At 36.6% G+C, this 19,403-nt stretch overlaps 7 protein-coding genes across 7 annotated transcripts; 6 read left to right on the forward strand and 1 right to left on the reverse strand. All coding sequences in view use genetic code 12, as the record gives it.

The window, feature by feature from the left end:
- Positions 1 to 100: 100 nt before the first annotated feature.
- Positions 101 to 907, reverse strand: J8A68_000532 (acetate uptake transporter family protein; the record flags this gene model as incomplete). Its single annotated transcript, XM_049409396.1, has 1 exon — positions 101 to 907. The coding sequence occupies one exon, from the start codon at positions 905 to 907 to the stop codon at positions 101 to 103; it is 807 nt and encodes a 268-aa protein (XP_049266141.1).
- A 2,268-nt stretch (positions 908 to 3,175) lies between these two features.
- Positions 3,176 to 4,042, forward strand: CYT1 (ubiquinol--cytochrome-c reductase catalytic subunit; the record flags this gene model as incomplete). The annotated part of the gene is made up of 1 exon (XM_049409407.1): positions 3,176 to 4,042. One exon carries the CDS (start codon positions 3,176 to 3,178, stop codon positions 4,040 to 4,042), a length of 867 nt encoding a protein of 288 aa, XP_049266142.1.
- Positions 4,043 to 5,520: 1,478 nt separating this feature from the next.
- ITR1 (myo-inositol transporter) lies at positions 5,521 to 7,173 on the forward strand (the record flags this gene model as incomplete). The annotated part of the gene is made up of 1 exon (XM_049409418.1): positions 5,521 to 7,173. The coding sequence occupies one exon, from the start codon at positions 5,521 to 5,523 to the stop codon at positions 7,171 to 7,173; it is 1,653 nt and encodes a 550-aa protein (XP_049266143.1).
- A 364-nt stretch (positions 7,174 to 7,537) lies between these two features.
- Positions 7,538 to 9,586, forward strand: CRK1 (cyclin-dependent serine/threonine protein kinase; the record flags this gene model as incomplete). Its single annotated transcript, XM_049409429.1, has 1 exon — positions 7,538 to 9,586. The coding sequence occupies one exon, from the start codon at positions 7,538 to 7,540 to the stop codon at positions 9,584 to 9,586; it is 2,049 nt and encodes a 682-aa protein (XP_049266144.1).
- Positions 9,587 to 10,239: 653 nt separating this feature from the next.
- Positions 10,240 to 11,487, forward strand: FTH1 (Fth1p; the record flags this gene model as incomplete). Its single annotated transcript, XM_049409440.1, has 1 exon — positions 10,240 to 11,487. The coding sequence occupies one exon, from the start codon at positions 10,240 to 10,242 to the stop codon at positions 11,485 to 11,487; it is 1,248 nt and encodes a 415-aa protein (XP_049266145.1).
- A 1,357-nt stretch (positions 11,488 to 12,844) lies between these two features.
- Positions 12,845 to 14,992, forward strand: J8A68_000537 (uncharacterized protein; the record flags this gene model as incomplete). Its single annotated transcript, XM_049409452.1, has 1 exon — positions 12,845 to 14,992. The coding sequence occupies one exon, from the start codon at positions 12,845 to 12,847 to the stop codon at positions 14,990 to 14,992; it is 2,148 nt and encodes a 715-aa protein (XP_049266146.1).
- Positions 14,993 to 18,216: 3,224 nt separating this feature from the next.
- J8A68_000538 (uncharacterized protein) lies at positions 18,217 to 18,594 on the forward strand (the record flags this gene model as incomplete). Its single annotated transcript, XM_049409463.1, has 1 exon — positions 18,217 to 18,594. One exon carries the CDS (start codon positions 18,217 to 18,219, stop codon positions 18,592 to 18,594), a length of 378 nt encoding a protein of 125 aa, XP_049266147.1.
- Positions 18,595 to 19,403: the final 809 nt, after the last annotated feature.

Consider the following 19,403-nt stretch of genomic DNA (forward strand, 5'->3'; position numbering starts at 1 on the left):
GATTCCGGTACCCCAACAGTTGAATAAACAATGAAAATAAAATAAAAATACGTCAAAGCAGTTAACCAGCTGACGCAAAGCGTCCCTTATCTAAAAAGCATCAATGCTGTTTTTGCCTCCCAAATGTAGGTATTGGGAAAGCTGGGATTTGGAAGTATGAGTTATGTTTGTTTGCCATAGCTCCATAACATTCAATCCAACCCGAGAAAGAATTAATAACACCCATGATACCACCGGCTTTGATTATATTTTGATTTCCAGTTAAGAATCCAGTTGCAAGGAGAGCAATGGTAACATCTAAAGAAAGAATACACCAAAAGAACAGCCAAGTTGTTTTTAACACAAGAAGCAAGAACATAGTAGTAACAATGACCCATCCGACTGACATAAGACCAATTGCTTGATTCATCATTTCTAGATCATCAGCATAAGCTTCAAGAATTCCAAAACCTGGAGTGAAAATAGCCCCAAAACTCATCCAAAAGGCACCATAACTACAAAAAACTGTGTATCCGAAAGTGTCTCTTGAGACGAAACACCAAGCACCTGACAAAAATTGTAATAACCCCCCAATAAAGAAGAATCCACCAACCATAGCGTTGGTGATAGCAGTTCCGGTAGCAAAATAAAGACCTAAAATCATGATATTGAAGGAAGTACTGAATACACCTAACATTGCGGCATTACCATATTTGTGCTCACTCTCAGTTGATACTTGATTGGCAGTGGCCATTGCAGTCAATAATTCATGTCTATAGAATTTATGATTACCAAGAACCACAAATTCGTTACCATCACCAGCGATTATACAACTCCTTGTGACAACATCACCAGTGGAAACACTTGTTTTATCATCTAAGGAGATACCTTGATCGTTTGAACTTGCTGTATCGTATGGGTTGGTCATTTTAGATCGTGGATAGGTGGGGGGCTGTGAACAAAAAGTTGATTAGAATAGAAAATGAACTATAAGGAGCATTTTAGACCCTCTATATATGCATAGAACATGATTTCAGTAATGAATCAAGAAAAAATTATGGAAGCATAATTTCCGTTACACCTTTTTGCACTGGGATAAAAAGTTACATTTCCAAGCACACTGGTTGGGAGGTTTTCTTTCGGAAATGTCAATTATTAATAGTTAGATTATGGATTTGCAAAATGAGTCTCATGGTGAACTTATTTTACCTAATAGCAATGGCGACACTTTATTAGTAATGGATTTTAGAAGGTGGTATATGGGAGGGTTGTTTTTTGGGCTGCAAAACTCTCTTTGAAAAAAGTCAGCAAAGAAAAAAAATGCCCCACTACAAATCCTTTAAGTTTCACAAAACCAACTTTTCCGCAACATTTATTATTTTATTTAAGCTTTCGGTTGGCACCCAGACAAATTATAGATACGAAGAGGTGCCATTAGAAATATCATTCTTGCTGGGCAAGAGTCTAAAATATAACAATTTTGAAATAGATGAGAGTTCCCCCCATTGAGAGTAAGTTATTGAGGTGGAGATAACGTGGCATTTGCTAGTAAATTCGACGTAGATGTGGAGAAAGTAGTGCAATTACTTGGCCGTAATAAGCGAGTTTTTTAGTTTTCAAGCAATATATTAATCTGTCGATTCTCCGATATAACTTTTGTATTCTTTGTGCAGGGAGATCAAGCTATAGAAATGCATGGATTGCGGGAAATAGGCATACCAGCAACGGGAGAATGTCTGGTCTAACTGCGGGGCACTATTAAAATAAACACGGAGAACAATGAGCCAAGGACTCCGAAAATGACAGAAAACTAATGGTATGCTAGCAGGCTAGCCAAGAATTAATCAACTTCCTTAGAATACAAAATCTCCTCCCTTTATATATTTTCTCATAATCTGTTGTCATTGTCACCTCGGAGTAAATGTATTCTTACATAGAATTCCCTGCCCCCCGCCCCCCCACAAAATAAAATTTCGTATTTGGAAGCTCAGCACCATTAGAAATGCAAATAAGCAATCTAGAACCAGGAAAGGATTGATGCAATTTAAAAGCAATTTTGGATTGCAACCTTAGATTTTACGGAATTGTTCGAAAAGAAAAATCTACTACAAGCCTGGAATTGGCAAGGCAGCACGAGGGGAAGCCAGTCAAGCAAAGTAGCCTGGGGTTTTATGGTTAGTATTTCTGAGTAGTTCTTCCATTGGCACACTAGGTCGATATACGGAGGTATCCTTTATAAAAAGGAGATTGCCGGAAGATGAAAAATAGTTGTACTCTTTCCCTGATGTCCGTTTTCCTCACTTTACCTTCGGCTGCCCAAATACCAATTTTTCCATTTCTCCTATATTTATTCGCTGATAATTCTGAACATTAGTATCCAGAATATTGGAAATTAATACAGTCAGCTTAAGTGAGCAAGATTAGTGATTCTGAGTTTTTCATTCCCCCCCATTCCTTTACTAATTCACAGGAAAAAGCTGCGCAAGAAAATGGGAGGGCAGAGACCAAGAGCTAACTTCAAATGTAATAAAATAATCCTTCAGCAAAAGATTAGCTTATAGTAAAATAAATTTAAAGTGCGGTGGATAAGACAGACCTGTATTAGCTAGTGTTATTTAATTGCTGCAAATGCTACTAATAAATGATTGAGGTTATTGCGAATTGCTGCAACACCTTCCTTTGTGAAAAAGAAATTTTGTTTATAATCACGTGACCATGGGGTTGATTTTCAGGGATTTTTTTTCTAGCCAATAATGTGAAAGGTTTTATAAAAAAACTCAATGGCAGATTACGTAAGGAATTACATAATCATATTCTATGTGCAGTCGCTAATATTAATATTTTAACTATTTTTTTTTATTAAGGAAATAAACACACCAATAGAAAAAAAGACTAAACAAACCCAAGCTGAATCCAAAGACCGCCAAAAAAAAATTCAAAGATTGAAAAATCTCAAATCTAAAAGTAAAGAGCCCTTTTAGAGAGTCAACAAAACACACGTTCAAAACAAACTCTGTATATTTGGTTTCTGATAGTTACTCAACTTTGATCCTTGTTTATTCAATTAATCGTTTTTTAAGAAAAGAAGAAGTATAAATTTACGAAAACGTATTTTATTGAAACAAAATTAACAAGATTTTTACAACAGATATTATCTAAATCAACGAAATATTCATTCAATTCCACATAAAACACAATGTTTACATCATCATTCAGAACAATTAACCCAGCATTGTTACAAAAAATCATTGCTGGTGGTGTTGGTGTCACCGGTTTAACCGCATCTTATTTATTATATAAAGATTCTATGACTGCCAATGCCATGACTGCTGCTGAACACGGTTTACATCCTCCTGCTTACGGCTGGTCCCATAATGGTATGTTTGACAGTTTCGACCATGCTTCTATCAGAAGAGGTTTCCAAGTTTATAGAGAAGTCTGTGCTGCTTGTCATTCCTTAGATAGAATTGCTTGGAGAAACTTAGTTGGTGTCTCCCACTCTACCACAGAAGCCAAGACTATGGCCGAAGAATTCGAATACGATGACGAACCAGATGATGAAGGTAAGCCAAGAAAGAGACCAGGTAAATTAGCTGATTACATTCCAGGTCCATATGACAATGAACAAGCCGCCAGAGCTGCCAATCAAGGTGCTTTCCCACCAGATTTATCTTTGATTGTCAAGGCCAGACATGGTGGTTGTGACTACATCTTCTCCTTATTAACTGGTTACCCAGAAGAACCACCAGCCGGTGTTGTCTTACCAGTCGGTACCAACTATAACCCTTACTTCCCAGGTGGTGCCATTGCTATGGGTAGAGTCTTGTTTGATGACTTGGTCGAATACGAAGATGGTACTCCAGCTACTACTTCTCAAATGGCAAAGGATGTTACTACTTTCTTGAATTGGGCTTCCGAACCAGAACATGATGAAAGAAAGAAATGGGGTTTGAAGGCTCTTATTGTGCTTTCTTCCTTATACTTACTTTCTGTCTGGGTTAAGAGATTCAAATGGTCTCCAATCAAGAACAGAAAGTTCAGATTCGACCCACCAAAGAAATAAATGAACAAGAGAAGGTAAGGTCGCCTATTTGAAGATTAGGTTTCAGATTCACTGATTACATTTTTGGTGTTTTGTAAATATAAACAGGTGTTGAAGTTTCCAAGCTTCTTTATGGTGGTTTCTTGCTTTCAATTTTCGTATCCCACCTTTGCAAAAGGAAAGACTCGTGATTTTTATAGGAATTATTAGACATGAACATAAAGAACAATTTTGTTTTTCCAATTCTATGCACAAAATATATTAATTCATTTTAACTACATATTTCTTCGCGATTGCTTATTTCAATTTGTAGTATGGTCGAAACTCTATAATCTAGATTGGGCCGAATAGGCTTGCAAATATGAGACTTTAAACATATGGTTGTTCAGACCATTGTCAACTGGCAGCGCCCCGAAAGATTTAAATTCCGCAGTGTTGCTTAATGACAGGGAGACGCCGAATTCCAGCAATTCATTGCATCAAAAGAGAAAATGGAGAAGCATAACAGAGCGACTAGTATATATACAAATAGCCCATGTAAGCATTAATCCCAATGCTATAGGGTTTGTGCAGCCACCTCACCAACCATTCGACTAGTCTTTTTTTTTTGGTTGCAAGGAAGTTTTCTGCAAGCTAAAAGGAGTTGCAAAAGTATCAGTTAAAGCGATTTAAAAATCTCCCAGGATACGAATCCTTCCATTGAGGGAAGAACGTATTCACCCATAGAGAGGCAACAGTATTACGATTAGGCAGGTAGATTCCTTTTCAAAAGAGAACCCTGAAGTAGATACTTTAAAATGTGCAAGCCAACGCAACTTCTTTCCATATTAGTTGCCTAATGCAAATTCTTCATGAGCGGTCCATGCAGCCCGTGCATCATGTTAGCAAAGTATTAATAGCTCTAGTCTTCTGAAGATTTAGAAGACCGTTGATATCAAGCTATCAGGAACTGTTTGAAAACTATGTTAAAGAACTAATCTTAAAGCTAAAATAAGACGGAATAGCTAATTGCGTATCTACGATTCATATTACACAGAAATACACTATCTTGTTACACCCTAATTGTAATCACACTCCGATGAAACTCCCGGCGAAATGCCCTGTGACAATAGTTACACAAAATTATATTTAATGACGCTGGTGTGTTACAATTGGCCAAGGAAAAAAAAAAATTTCGGCGAAATTAAGTTTTTATTTACAACAGAAAAAACTCACACACCAAAGGGCTCCAGAAATCATCAAACGATTCATACCACTCCGTTGTTCAAAACCACCACAAAATTGAAACAACAATCAACTTTTTATTATTTATTATTTAATTATATGGTTCTGCCGTGAAAGAAGTTTTTTTTCCCAACTCCCCTCCCCCCTTTCTTCTCTTTTGAAAAAAAGCCTTCACTTGCTTCAACTGACATACTTCTTCAATTTCCAGTTTTTATAGATTATCCTTCCATTACTTTGATAAGGTGCGCTAAGTTCAAATTATTGCATAAGAAGTCATGAGTTCATCACAAGCACAAAATGGATTTAATCCGAAACACAGCACATCAACAGCATCATTAGCATCTACTGAGTCAGCCAAAGCTTTGTTGCCAAGTAGTGAGGGCATAGACGATGGCGTTGGTATAAATCAGAGATCTTATCAGATAAGTTCAGATGACAAGCCCTCCAGACTTGTTATCATCTTGACTTTAGTATCCTCGATTTCTGGATTTATGTTTGGTTATGATACAGGTTATATCTCATCAGCATTAGTTCAAGTGGGAACAGATTTATCCAACAAAATTTTAACGAGTGGAGAAAAGGAACTTATTACATCCGCTACGTCTCTTGGTGCTATTATCGGAGCTATCATTGGTGGTCTCTTAGCCAATTTAATAGGTAGAAAGAAAGTTTTATTAGGTTCCAACGTTGTCTTTGTAGTAGGAACAATTATACAATTAGCTGCACATACTGTATGGACAATGATTGTTGGTAGATTTGTTTTAGGTTGGGCTGTTGGTACCGCTTCATTGATTTCCCCATTAGTTCTTTCAGAATTAGCCCCAGCTAGGTTCAGAGGAAGATTGATTGTTACAAATGTCATGTTTATCACTGGAGGTCAACTTGTTGCTTATTTGATAAATTGGGGTTTAACCAGAGTTCCACACGGATGGAGAATTTCCGTTGGATTGTGTATGGTGCCGCCAGTACTCCAGTTTATATTATTTTGGTTCTTGCCTGATACCCCAAGATACTATGTTATGAATGGAGAAATAGATAAGGCCAGAGAAGTTCTCAGAAAGGTCCATATTAATCCTTCAGATGACTTCATTGAATGCACTATTGACGAAATGATCAATTCCAATTCACAAGTTCCAGGCAGTAGTCCGCTTCACAAAGTATGGGAATCAATCAAGATCATCCATAAAACTCCAGGAAATTTCCGAGCTTTAATTCTTGCATGTGGTTTACAAGGTATTCAACAGTTCACAGGTTTCAATTCATTAATGTACTTTAGTGCGACAATGTTTGAATCCATTGGATTCCACAACCCAACTGCTGTTTCCATTATTATTGCAGCAACCAACTTTGTCTTTACGGGTATTGCATTGATGATTATTGATCATGTTGGAAGAAGAAGAATCTTATTGGTGGGTATTCCTTGCATGTGCTTGTCATTAATTGTTTGCGCAATCGCCTTCCATTTCATGGATATTGATTTTTCTTCTGGTTCAGGAGTTGTAGACACTGGAAGTATCACCGGCTGGGGGATTGTCGTAATTATTGGTATGGTATTGTTTGTTGCCTCATATGCAATTGGTATTGGTAATGCAGCCTGGGTTGGTGTTGAATTATTCTCAGACGTGAATGTTCGTTCAGTTGGTGCAATGTATGCAACTTGTACTAACTGGGCTGGTTCAATGGTTATCGCCTCCACCTTTTTAACTATGTTGGAAAAGATAACTCCAACTGGTACATTTTCCTTCTTTGCTGGATTGTGTTTCGTTTCCTTCCATTTTGTATACTTTTTGTTGCCAGATACTGCTGGTTTGGAATTGGAAGAGACCACTACGTTCTTAGCAAATGGATTTAATGTTAGAGAAGCATCTAGGTTGGCAAAACAAAGAAGAAAAGAATCCAAATTTACAAAGAGAGCAATAAATCCTTAAGTGCTTCTAATGACCCCCTCCTCCCTTAATTTATTAATGATTTTATAAAGATATATGTAGTTAATGTATATTGAATTGTAGTATGTTAGATTCGTTGATTTGATGAGGTGCGTGTACCGTGGATAAGAATTTATATGCCTGAAATTTTTCTTGGTTTTATGCCATGTAACACTCTTATTCATAACCACAACTTCATAGACTCCTAGTGACATTGTCTAGCTTTCAGAATAATATTATTCTTATCACAATCCAATTTACAACTTTATAGAACCATATCATTCAAGTTTGAATATTCAACAAATACTGCACATACAAGTAGAAAAATACGATTAATTGTTGCATCACACTTACTGAATCCGGAATAATGACAGACACTTCATCTAGCATACCGAGTGCTACGAACAATCACCAAAATCGAAAAGTAACACAGAAACCTCCCCACTTGCCCGATTCCAAAGGTCATATAAAAGAAATGAGCCGTCTTAAGGAATATGAAATAATCCAGAAGTTGGGGCAAGGTACTTTTGGGGTCGTTCAAAAGGCGAAGAGTAACAAGACAGGAGAGCTTGTGGCCCTAAAACAGTTGATTAATCATTCTGCAAAAGAAGGGTTTCCCATAACAGCCATGAGAGAAATAACAATCTTAAGACGTCTACATCATAAAAACGTCATTAATATAGTCGATATGATCTACGAAGAGCCAAAAGTGAGCAACCCAACAGAATTGATTACACAAAGAGGAGTTTTCTATACAGTCAGTCCTTATATGTCAAGTGATTTAGTAGGGCTCCTAGAGAATCCAAATGTAAACTTAGAGTTGGCCCAAATTAAATGCTTCATGCAACAATTACTTTATGGAATACAATATATTCACGAACAAAGATTTTTGCACCGAGATATAAAAGCAGCTAATTTATTAATTGATTTTAATGGGATATTGAAAATTGCTGATTTTGGATTAGCTAGAGTATATCATGGAGATATCCCAAAATTGGCACGAGGTCCAGGAGGAGGTGAACGGGCATATACTGGATTAGTCGTTACAAGATGGTACAGACCTCCTGAATTACTCTTGGGAGAGAGAAAATACACAACTGCGGTTGATCTTTGGGGAATAGGATGTGTATTTGCTGAGTTATTCACCCGCAAGCCGATTCTTGTAGGCAAGTCAGATGCCCATCAAGCACAGTTGGTATTCGAATTAGTGGGACCACCTTTGAACTGGCCTGAAGCTGCCAAATTACCCAACAAGACCGATTTCAATATCGGATTAACATGCAAGCGAAGTTTGGAGTCTAGGTTTGAGAATATAATACCGCTAAATGGCATCAAACTCTTAAGTGGCTTGTTGACCTTGGATCCTTTTAAGAGATTCAACGCATTGGATGCATTAGACCATGATTTCTTTATCAATGAACCTTTGCCAATGAAACCTGAAGAGTTACCCAAGTTTGAAGAATGTCATGAAATTGATAAAGAGAGATTCAAAAAATTAAGGAAGAACGGTGCAACGACAAGTGGATTCCACAGAGTAGACTCGCATCCTTCGATTGCTGAGCATTCTACAATACACAGAGGAGACTCACATTCTACAATTGCTCAACATCCTGTAGTTTTTGAAAAATCCAGAGCTGAATCCGAGGATAGATTCGAGAGTCGTTATGTCGGTACTACTCAGCGCAAGGTTGATTCCTACATCCCCAAACAGAAAAGCAGCAGTAATTTATCAACAACTGCCAGAATTCGGGAAAATGCAGACGACGATAGACGCAATAGATACGTTAATTACAGAAGCGTTACCTCCGAAAGTCCACAAAAACCAAGGAGCCCTTCAAAGGCAGACAGTACCCACTTGAAATCTGGTGGTTCATCTGAATCACCTCCAAGTCCCGTAAAGGATCTTCCAACAAAACCAAAATTTTCAATCTCAAATCAAAGCACAATAACCACGATCCCTGAGCCATCTTCAGCATCCAGCACAGCAAGCTCGGAATTACCTCCAAAACCCAGTGTGTATGAAGAATACCTGAAGAGGCAAACCAGTGATAATTTGACAAGTAAGATTCGCGGGGTAGGAACTGTAGCCAGTATTAGAAATAGGGCAGCAGTAGTCCCCACAGTAAAGGTGGATAAAGCTAATCCGCCCTCGAAAAAGCCTATTAATATATTCATGAGTACTCACAAGCGTCAACTTAGTGGGAATTCCCTACCCTTACCTTCGAAGAGAAAGAAATTTGTTGAAGAAATGGATCCAGAGAGTGAATTGAGCGAAATAGAGAATGATTTTACAAATAACGAAGAAGCTTCTTTGGAAGGATTTTTGGATATACCTGCATTCAAAAAGGATCTGGAATATCGAAAAGTGGCTAACGAAAAAGTAAAATATTTAAAATCAGAGAAAATAGAAAAGTAATACCATGGCTCAGAATGGTTCAAATGGAGTTAAACTCCACATAATTAGATAATGTCTTCTTTATATGTAGTTTTAGAAATATAGATGGGATTTAAAAAGGTAAATTTGTTCTTTTTTTTTTCTTTAAACGGTGTCGATTAAATTATACACTAAAATTATAAACTAAAATATATAAACTGATACTGACCCTCTGATACATATAGGGCATAACGTTCTGTAGAAATGGTAAAAACCTTTTATAGGCACTTAGGTGTATGATAAAAGCAACGTAAGTAGTGTGAGAGTCCAAGACCAGCAGGACTGGGTTGTATGTTCGTTTCCTAATTTGTCACTATTTCCGAAAAGTTAAATTCTGAGTAAGCCGAGTTCGGCCACAATTGCAAAAATTGAGTGCCGATTTCGAGTAACTGATGGAAAAGATTACAAATTGAATCATATTTTTCCACTTAAAAAAATTTACACAAACATTAATTGTTCCTCTATATTGTATTGAATAGGGTCTGTTATCGAACTCTTGTTAGATATAGCACAGATATTGGATTAGTACAATTATCAGAATCTGAATTTTTAGTTGTAAATTTATTAGTATAAATCAGTATAATCCATTTGCATTTTAACAACTCAAGCGTAAATCCAGAAACTTAAAGATCAAAATGGCTGATTTGACAGACTACTTTTCATTTCAAGCATTTCTAATTGTATTAAGAGAAACCTTGGAATCTGCAATTATTATATCAGTGTTGCTTGCTTTTCTTCATCAAACCTTTGTAACAAAACCTAAGACCAAAACAAATCCAGATGGGACCTACCAAAGTATTGAAGATCAAGCTTCCTCGTCATTGCAAGATACCAATAAAGCAGAAGAGGACATTTGCAATGAGGAAATGTATCGATATTTAAGATACCAGGTTTGGATTGGTGGTTTATTGGGACTAGTTGTGTGTTTGCTTATTGGAACGGTGATCTTGGGAGTCTTTTATATTCTTGGCAATGATTTATGGTCTATAGCCGAACATTATTGGGAAGGCTCGTTTTCAATACTTGCCAGTATTATCATTTCAATAATGGGTATCAAGATCCTTCGAGTGAACAAGATGCAACAAAAATGGAAAATAAAGCTAGGTAGGATCCTCAATCAGTCCGGATTCCTAGCCAGGGTTCGGTTAGCCTCTGAGCAAACCAATAAAGAACAAAGCTGGGGGACCAAACTAGGAACGTGGGCAGAAAAATACAACATGTTTATACTTCCCTTTGTAACCACTCTTAGAGAAGGAATGGAGGCAATTGTGTTCATTGGAGGGATAGGAATTAATGAGAACACCTCAAAATGGGCAATAATTAACTCGGTTGTATCAGCAATAATTATTGGATGTTGCATAGGTGTGTTTTTATATAGATCAGGAAACTCATTGTCTTTACAATGGTTCTTAGTAAGTTCAACGTGTTTCTTATACTTGGTTGCAGCTGGATTATTTTCAAAGGGGATCTGGAATTTCGAGTTGCAAGGATTTATTAACCAATGTGGTGGTTTTGATGTAAGCGAAACAGGACATGGCCCCGGTTCATATGACGTTATGAAGAGTGTATGGCACGTTAATTGTTGCAACGGTGAATTGCAAGAGGATGGTGCATTATGGATGATTGTTACTGCAGTATTCGGATGGACCAATTCAGCCACTTTTGGAAGTGTTATCGGTTATAATGTATATTGGTTTATCATAATAATTGTCTTTTCGGGTCTTCTTTATGAAGAAAGGCATGAATATTTACCGATTGTACCGCGTTCGTGGCAGCAGAGAAGAATTCAGAAAAGACAATCTCTTTATCAAGCAGTGGCTAGCGAAACTTCAAATAATAGAGCTAGTGTGGATTCGGTGAATTCTGAAACGCCGTTAAGATAGCCAATGGTAGAAAGGGAATGTTGCAAAATTTTCTACGACGCTTGATTTACGGGCAAATGTGCATTATTTTTTAGGGACTTTGTTTGCTGTTTATTTATTCGACTGAATTCTTAACTATTAACTTGTGATCCTTTTGATCTTTTTGATAATTTTTTAACACAATAGCATCTGTTTCACCTTGACCGCCTCTTAATAAAAGGACAGAAGGAATGAAACCAAAAAATAAAACGAACAATGGGGCTTTATTTTTATCTGAAAGATCTCTTCAAGTCTTATGTTGATGATTACTCCGAATATCCTGGTGCAAAATTTGCCATGTCTCTTTTTCTAATTATGTGACCACTAACTGTGTAAGTAGTCATCCTTATCTTTTGAAACCTTTAGATAGACAATTGTGTCAGGTCCGAAATCAAGTGTAGACGGATGATTCAAATGTTGCGCCTTTATATTTTTGTGCTTATTCTTACCTATCTTTGTAACAAATGTTTTTTTAGAAATTTTCCGAGGCTCCTGATTCATTTCTACAAAATAAGTAAAATTTTTTTGCTCATTGTATTAGGTTATTGTGTTATTTCTGAATAACGACTTGAGAAATTTTACGCCAAAGGAATCTAGTCAATTAAAACAGCAACTGAAAGGGTCTCTAAACATCGACTACTCTTCCAGCAGCATTTATATTTCAAACTATAGCCGAATGTAAGTAATCTCTAGAAGATGATTGGCACCTATCAATTTTTTTTCTTGGTGGTGTCAAAATGCAGCAAATCCGAATTCTTGGCAGGTCCCGCGTTTGGAGAAAAAATAAAAAGTTCAATTTTAAGAGAGATTCTATACTGAAGCTAAGAACAAAAGAACCAATAATCGCAAAGCGAAAATTCGCTCTATTCAACACCCCTAGACTCTTGGGGATGACTCCACAAAATAAAAATTTACCTATACAGTCAAGGAGGATAACTTCATCCACTAGGCATTTTGTACGTAGTGAATCGGAATGGCTTTTCGGAAATTTTTTCGTAATTGACTCATTGAAAATATTCAATTAAAAAATAAAATATTTTATCTGCAAATTCAACAGTTTTGTGCTGAAAATTTATTTTTTAGATGAGAAAGATAACTTGTTCGAAATAAAAAAAAGTGAGTAGTTTGCACCAATCGATGAACTTGCTTCGGCAATGCATATTGTTAATTAAATGAAGAATGGCTTACTACCGGGGGAAAAGCTTTTTCATTGATTAATGACTTCTTCACAATTGGGCTTTTCCAACAAGTATATAAATAGGAAACTTTGTCTTCTCTTGTTTCCTTTGATTTGATTACCGTTTAGTAAAGTTTGTTCACAGCAGATCTCAAACACTCAATGAAGCTTTATTCATACTTAATTCTCGTTACATTATATTTGTTAGGAGCAGAGGCTAAGCCTTCTCCTTTTACAAAGTATGGTGATTCAATAAGTTTGTATGCCTGCAACTATCAAATAAACGTAGATGTTCTGTTTTGTCCAACTGCTTTCAACTATACCTGTTTGTGTCAAGATGAAAATGCTCTAGCCACTTACGCCGGATGTCTTGCTTACAAGAACAGAGACAGTCATGCGGCACAAGAAGCCCTTATTGAATTCTGCAAAGGTACTGAACTCGACAAGAATTGGTATGCTCCTGCTATCAAAAGATATGAACAATATGCCAAGTCTGCTTCCGAAATCAAGAACTTCAACAAAACTGTTCCTATCGATGTTCCATTTAAATTAAATGTCACTAGAATGAACCTTTTTAATGATGCTTATATTCAATTTTTAGGTAACTACGATGACTCTTTACTATATGGTACCTCAACCTTGATGTATTGGTTGTTGATAATGGTCATTGGTGCAATAAGTCATTGGTCCAAGTTCTTATTCCCTGGTTTTTACAGAAAGCTCACTGGTCCTATTACCAACTATTGGAGAAAGCATGTATTAATGCCTGCTTTGTTCGGAAGAAGAAAATCTCAGGAATTGTACGCTTGGAAGATTCTTGACTGTTTGCTTCCATCCAGGTTTGAATCTGTCGCTATAGGTGCTTTCTACATCTTCATTATTGTCATACAAGCCATTAACATGGATTATGTTGAAGGCGATCCAGTATTTGCTTCCAAATATGAAGCTACCTTGAGATATGCTTCTGACAGAACAGGTATCGTTGCTACAATTATGATGCCTTTGATTTTCTTGTTTGCTGGTCGTAACAACATTTTACAATGGATCTCTGGTTACAACTATGCTACATTCATGGCCTTCCATAGACATACAGCTAGAATCATGTTTGTGTTGATTGTTATCCATGCTGTAGGTTTCAGTATTTCGTTTGGTGCTTCCTATGCTAAAGATATGGAAGAAAATTACTTAATCTGGGGAACAGTTGCAACTGTTGCTGGTGGTATTATTTTGTTTCAAGCTATGTTATTTTTCAGAAGAAGATGGTATGAGATCTTTTTGTTTATCCATATCTTAATGGCTGTCTTTTGGGTTATCGGAGCCTGGTACCATATCTATGGTTTGGGATACTTGGTATTTGTCTATCCAACTGTAGCTGTTTGGGCTGCCGATAGAGCAGTGAGACTTGGTCGTTTATTAGTATTTGGTTTCCCAACGGCAGATGTCATCTTGTTAGCTGACGAAACCATTAAGGTAGTTGTTCCTAAACCAAGCTATTGGCACTCCATCCCAGGTGGCCATGCTTTTATTCATTTCTTGAAGCCTACTTATTTCTGGCAATCCCACCCATTCACTTTTACCGATTCTGTGGAAGAGAAAGAATACATCATCTTATATGTTAAAGTTAAGGGTGGCATCACTCACAGCTTGTATCAATTACTTTCAAAGACTCCAGGAAAGGCGGTTAAAATGAAAGTTGGTATTGAAGGTCCATACGGGGAAGCAACTCCTGCCAAGACATCTGACTCTGCTGTGTTTATTGCTGGTGGTAATGGTATTCCAGGTATATACTCTGAAGTCGTAGACATTGCTCTCAGAGCTGGTCAAAATTGCAAGAAGGTTTTGAAGTTAGTTTGGGTTGTCAGAGAATACAGATCATTGTTTTGGTTTTACGACGAGCTTACCAGCTTGAAGAATGTTAACATTCAAACCACCATCTACGTGACTAAGCCCGATAGTTTGGCTTGCATAGAAGAATTCAGCAGTAGATTTTCTGGTTCAGAGTCAGGCTCTTTTACTGGAAGTGAAAAGGATTCTTCAAAAGAGAATGGTGAATTTATATCTGATAACGAAAAGGTAGAAATAGTCGAACGGATCAAAAGAGACTTATCTCATATTGAGTTTAAGGATGGTAGACCAAACATTGAACAACTCGTTGCGGAAGGAGTTAATCAATCGCCTGGATCAACTTCTTTCGTTGCTTGTGGTCATCCAGCTATGGTTGATGAAGTTAGATATTCTTGCGTCCAGAACATCAGTAATGAAGGCAAGAAAAGAGTGGATTTCTATGAACAACTTCAAGTGTGGGCTTAGGGGATTGTATAAAGTTTTTAAGTATTTAGTTAATTTATCGCAGTTTATTTAATATTATTATTCATATTGAAATGCAGTTTAGACAATGGCAATATAGTAAAACATCCTTGGGCTTTTCGTTCTATAATGCTGCAAAGAGACATTTAAGCGAAACTTGTATGATCATCGCTCCACCCAAACACCACTGATAGGTAAAAGACGGGTAAAACACCTCTATGGTTTCGCAAGTCACAAGCGGGGTATTTTAGCGACTTCAGGATAGAATCATAGCTCGTAGTTAGTGAATTACTACAACCAATCCCTGTATAGAGAAAAACGAATAGTGAGATTTAACGAGTTGATTTTTTTGATAAAAAATAAAAAAATAATTAATGTCTAAAAAATATCTTTGGAATTTCAGCATAAAAAATATATGGTTAAGTATCTAATACCATAAGCCCTGATTGGCTATATTTTTATTCTACAAGCCTCAATATGCTTTTGACTCTGTTATAATCCAGAACAGCAAATTGAAAAATTGGTTTGCTGTAGGGTCGCTTTTTTCTCCCTAAATCGACATTCATCGGCTTTGCTTTAGAATCTCTTTGATTGGCTCGAACACCTTTCATATATCAATAACTTGGATGGCAGGAACTGCCCCTTGCATAGTTCCATCAGCAGAAGATACCGCATACTGAAGACCGAGGACCCTTCTCCCACGTCCGAAAGATCACTTGGCAAAGTGCTACTTAAACCATGGGTTAAGGAAATAAATATAGAAAAGGAAGGAAATGGAGTTAGTTTCAACCAATTGAAAATTGATTCTATTTGAAACCCTAGAGAGTTAATTCTGGGGAGAATATACAACGAGAGAGTCTATTACGAAAGGCTGATTTGTTAAAATTAGCCGAACTTTCCAATTTTCAGAGATGCTATTGCGTCACAAAAGAGATATTTCAACAGAACAACCTTATTTTAGATGATTAGCTATTATAACCATTTTGCTTCCATAGCCACGAGAATTCAATATCATCTCAGAGCTCCCGACATACCAAGAAGGACTCTCAAACCAATTACCGTTCAGTCTGCCAATATCCGTGAAGATAATACAGACCCTTATCTTCGCCAAGAAATTTAATTTGACATCGTAAATTGCAAAATTTAATTTCAGCACTGCCAAGAAGTTTCTATTCACTAGAGCTTATTCTGTAACTTCCCTATCTCCTAATAGAGAGAAGTAAAAAAAAGACATAGTAAGGCATGAAGGATCAACTCTAATAGGCAGAAGAGGATTGTTTAATGCACCAAGTGAAGTCCTTCAAATAAGACTATAAATATATGTAAATCCGCCTGCATTTTCAAAGGAAGACTGATAGTCGAATTATCTCATTTTGATATTATCCGAGGCACTTTCAAATCCTTGCAACTCCTTGCAACTGTTTATTCATTGACAACTATGACCCATAGTGAGAATCACTTACTTTAGAAATGCTTCTGCTCAGAAAACGGATAATCCTGAAAAGAAGAGGGTTGACTTTTATGAGCGGATGCAAGTCTGGGCTTGAGACTTCACTTTTATATAACTTCTTCTTTAATCAGATGAGGCTTAGATGATATGATCATTGCATCTCTCTGAAATAGCATTTATTATTGTTTTTAATCCTAAAGCATTTATCTAAAATTTTCAATTACATAGTATGCTCCATCTTCAAAACTTACGTTGCAATTCGAATCTTAATTCTTGTACTGTGAATGTGCTATACCCTCACTCATAAAATATAGAGAAGGAAAGAGGAAAAAGTACGATAATTCAAACAGAGTTTTTTCCCGTTATTTTAGGTTTTACGAAAGAAAATTTTTATTTTTTTACATGCATGGCGCATAAAAAATATATTTCCAACTTATCTGATTGGATCAACTTCACAAATGGTCAACTGGTAGACAATAACCCCCTCTTGTTCAATGAACCCCCTTATCTAAGAAGTTATGTATAGACTAAATCTCTATGTTGCACAGGAGATCTACCAATTCTGGTACCCATAGATGGCACTAAAGAGCTTGCTTTGCAATACAAATGAGCCTTCGTTGAAGAGTCAAAAAATGCCAAGCTTGAGTTTGGAAGAAGGGCAGGTGGGATCTGCGCTTAAGCTCAAAAAGAAAGCAGGCACCCTCGTTTCCCTGTGCACACAATGGAATACCATGCATGATTGTCTCATTGCCATCTGTTCTTGGATTTCATTGTTTTTTTAGAATATTTTTGAATGATTTGTTAAGTGGCTTGCTTGTGATTGGCTCTTTCCCCGTTTCTTTGTTCTTGCCATGCGTCACTACCGGAGGTTTAAATTGATTTCAACTTTCTTCCTGACTATTTCAAAACAACCAACAATGGAATGGGAACGCGTCTTATCGCTATTTTTAAAGGAGGTACCTCAGGAACAAAGCGATTCCACTAGTTTAAGAAATGCACTTGGTAAATGCATAAAAAACTTACTCGGTCGCTCAGTTAATTTTTTTAATTCCAGCCGCGCGCATCATAATAGGTTGCAAATAATCAAAATAAAAAGTTAACTAAAAAATATCCCCTCAGATAAACTATAATTTGATCATGAAACAATGGTGTTTAGGATTTTTGACTTTGGAAACAGGGATTAAAGATATTACTCAATTATCACCTAAAAATGCAGTTTGACTTGAAGGGAATGCACTCAGAAAATATGAACTGATGCCAAGTTAGGCCATTTGGCAGCCGGATAAAATGCATGACCCCTAATTAGATTGATGTCTGGAATTTGTCAAATTTAAGGGTGTGATAAACTCGAAAGTTTAAGCCACTCTTAATGGTTGCATTTAAAAATATTCGTAAGAGGCATTGTTCTTTTGAAAGCAAACATTTGCACTAGAAGTGATGCCATCCCCCCTTTATGGATTACCCAACTATAAATATCAAACGTGTTTCCTGAATAGAAGGAAAACTGGTCAATAAGATGATAAGACCATCAGAGATGATTTTCCTTTTATATTTGCTCATCTTTTTACTTCCAGCTTAGGCTCAAAAGAATCTTCCATACGAGCCATATACATACTCTAGGCATGTCTATGCATGTAACCTCCAGATTAGTTCTTCAGTTTCCTTTTATCCAACTAAATTCAACTACACTTGCTTGTGTTCCAATGAAAATGCTTTAACTACATATGCTGGCTGATTTGTTGGTAGTAATATCAACAAAACTAGGGTTATTGACTTCATGTCTACTTTCTGTAAGGAGCAAGGGTTTGCTGAGCTTCCTCATAATTGGTTTGAGAAGTCTTATGAATTATATCTTGACGGCGCCAGGCCAGCTTCCGAGATTCCAAATTTTAATATGAGTGTCCCAATTGATGTACCTTTCAAAATTAATACTACTATTACCAAAACATACATTGACTCCTATAATATATTTGTTGGTAATTATGATGATTCATTGTACTACGGTACAGAAACTTTGGGATACTGGGCGTTGATTGTTATTATTGGAGCTATTTCAAACTGGTCCAAGTTCATATTCCCTGGTTTTATAAAATCACTTACCGGTCCCTTTTCAAATTATTGGAGGAAATATATTTCCATGCCAGCTATCCTATAGTGAAGTTGAAGAAAGACGGATAATGCTAGGATTCTTGAAACTATTAAATCTAATTTGTCCCATGTTGAATTCAAGCAAGGTAGACCAAATCTTGAAGAATTGGTTGTCGAAGAAATTCATGAATGTGCTGGGTCTGTTTCTTTTGTTGTTTGCGGTGCTCCAATGATGGTCGATGATGTAAGATACTACTGTACAGAGAATATCAATAATGGTGAGAAGAAGAGAGTTGACTTCTACGATCAACTGCAAGTTTGGGCGTAGTTTGTTTTCTATTGTAATTACTGTTTTAATTCCTATATAGTAAGTCTATAGTATTTGAGCAAAGTTTTTCTTGCTGTTATAAATCTTAGGGTTGATAAAATAAATATGTAAAATCTTTCTGTCGCTTGGTATTTTATTTTTTGGAAACGTCACCTACTAAATTAGCTTGTCTTTCCATATTTAAATTCGTCTCAACCTATTTTAGGAGTCTCTCCACAACTTGCTATTGCAGCTAAATGCAGTGGTGCAGATGAGGTTGTGAAAGATGTGTTCATATTTTCACCGTCTAGATTGCCCGGGAGAATTGAACACATAAAATAGAATAATGAGACGGCACGAACGGAGGTGAAATACAATGAAAGCATAAAATGTTTTTGCAATTCACTTTTACGAGAAAAATATATTATTTTTTAACATCTTATGCATAAAAAATATAATTGATTAATCTTATCTGATTGGATCAATTTGAGAAAGGGCAAATGTGGTATGGAATACAATAACCCCGGTGCTCCTCGGACTTAAACTGTGAACCGACCAACGCATTCTAT

The sequence above is a fragment of the Hemisphaericaspora subhashii genome (assembly GCF_019202705.1).
Source record: "Hemisphaericaspora subhashii strain CBS 10753 chromosome Unknown scaffold7, whole genome shotgun sequence".
Classification (NCBI taxonomy): domain Eukaryota; kingdom Fungi; phylum Ascomycota; class Pichiomycetes; order Serinales; family Debaryomycetaceae; genus Hemisphaericaspora; species Hemisphaericaspora subhashii.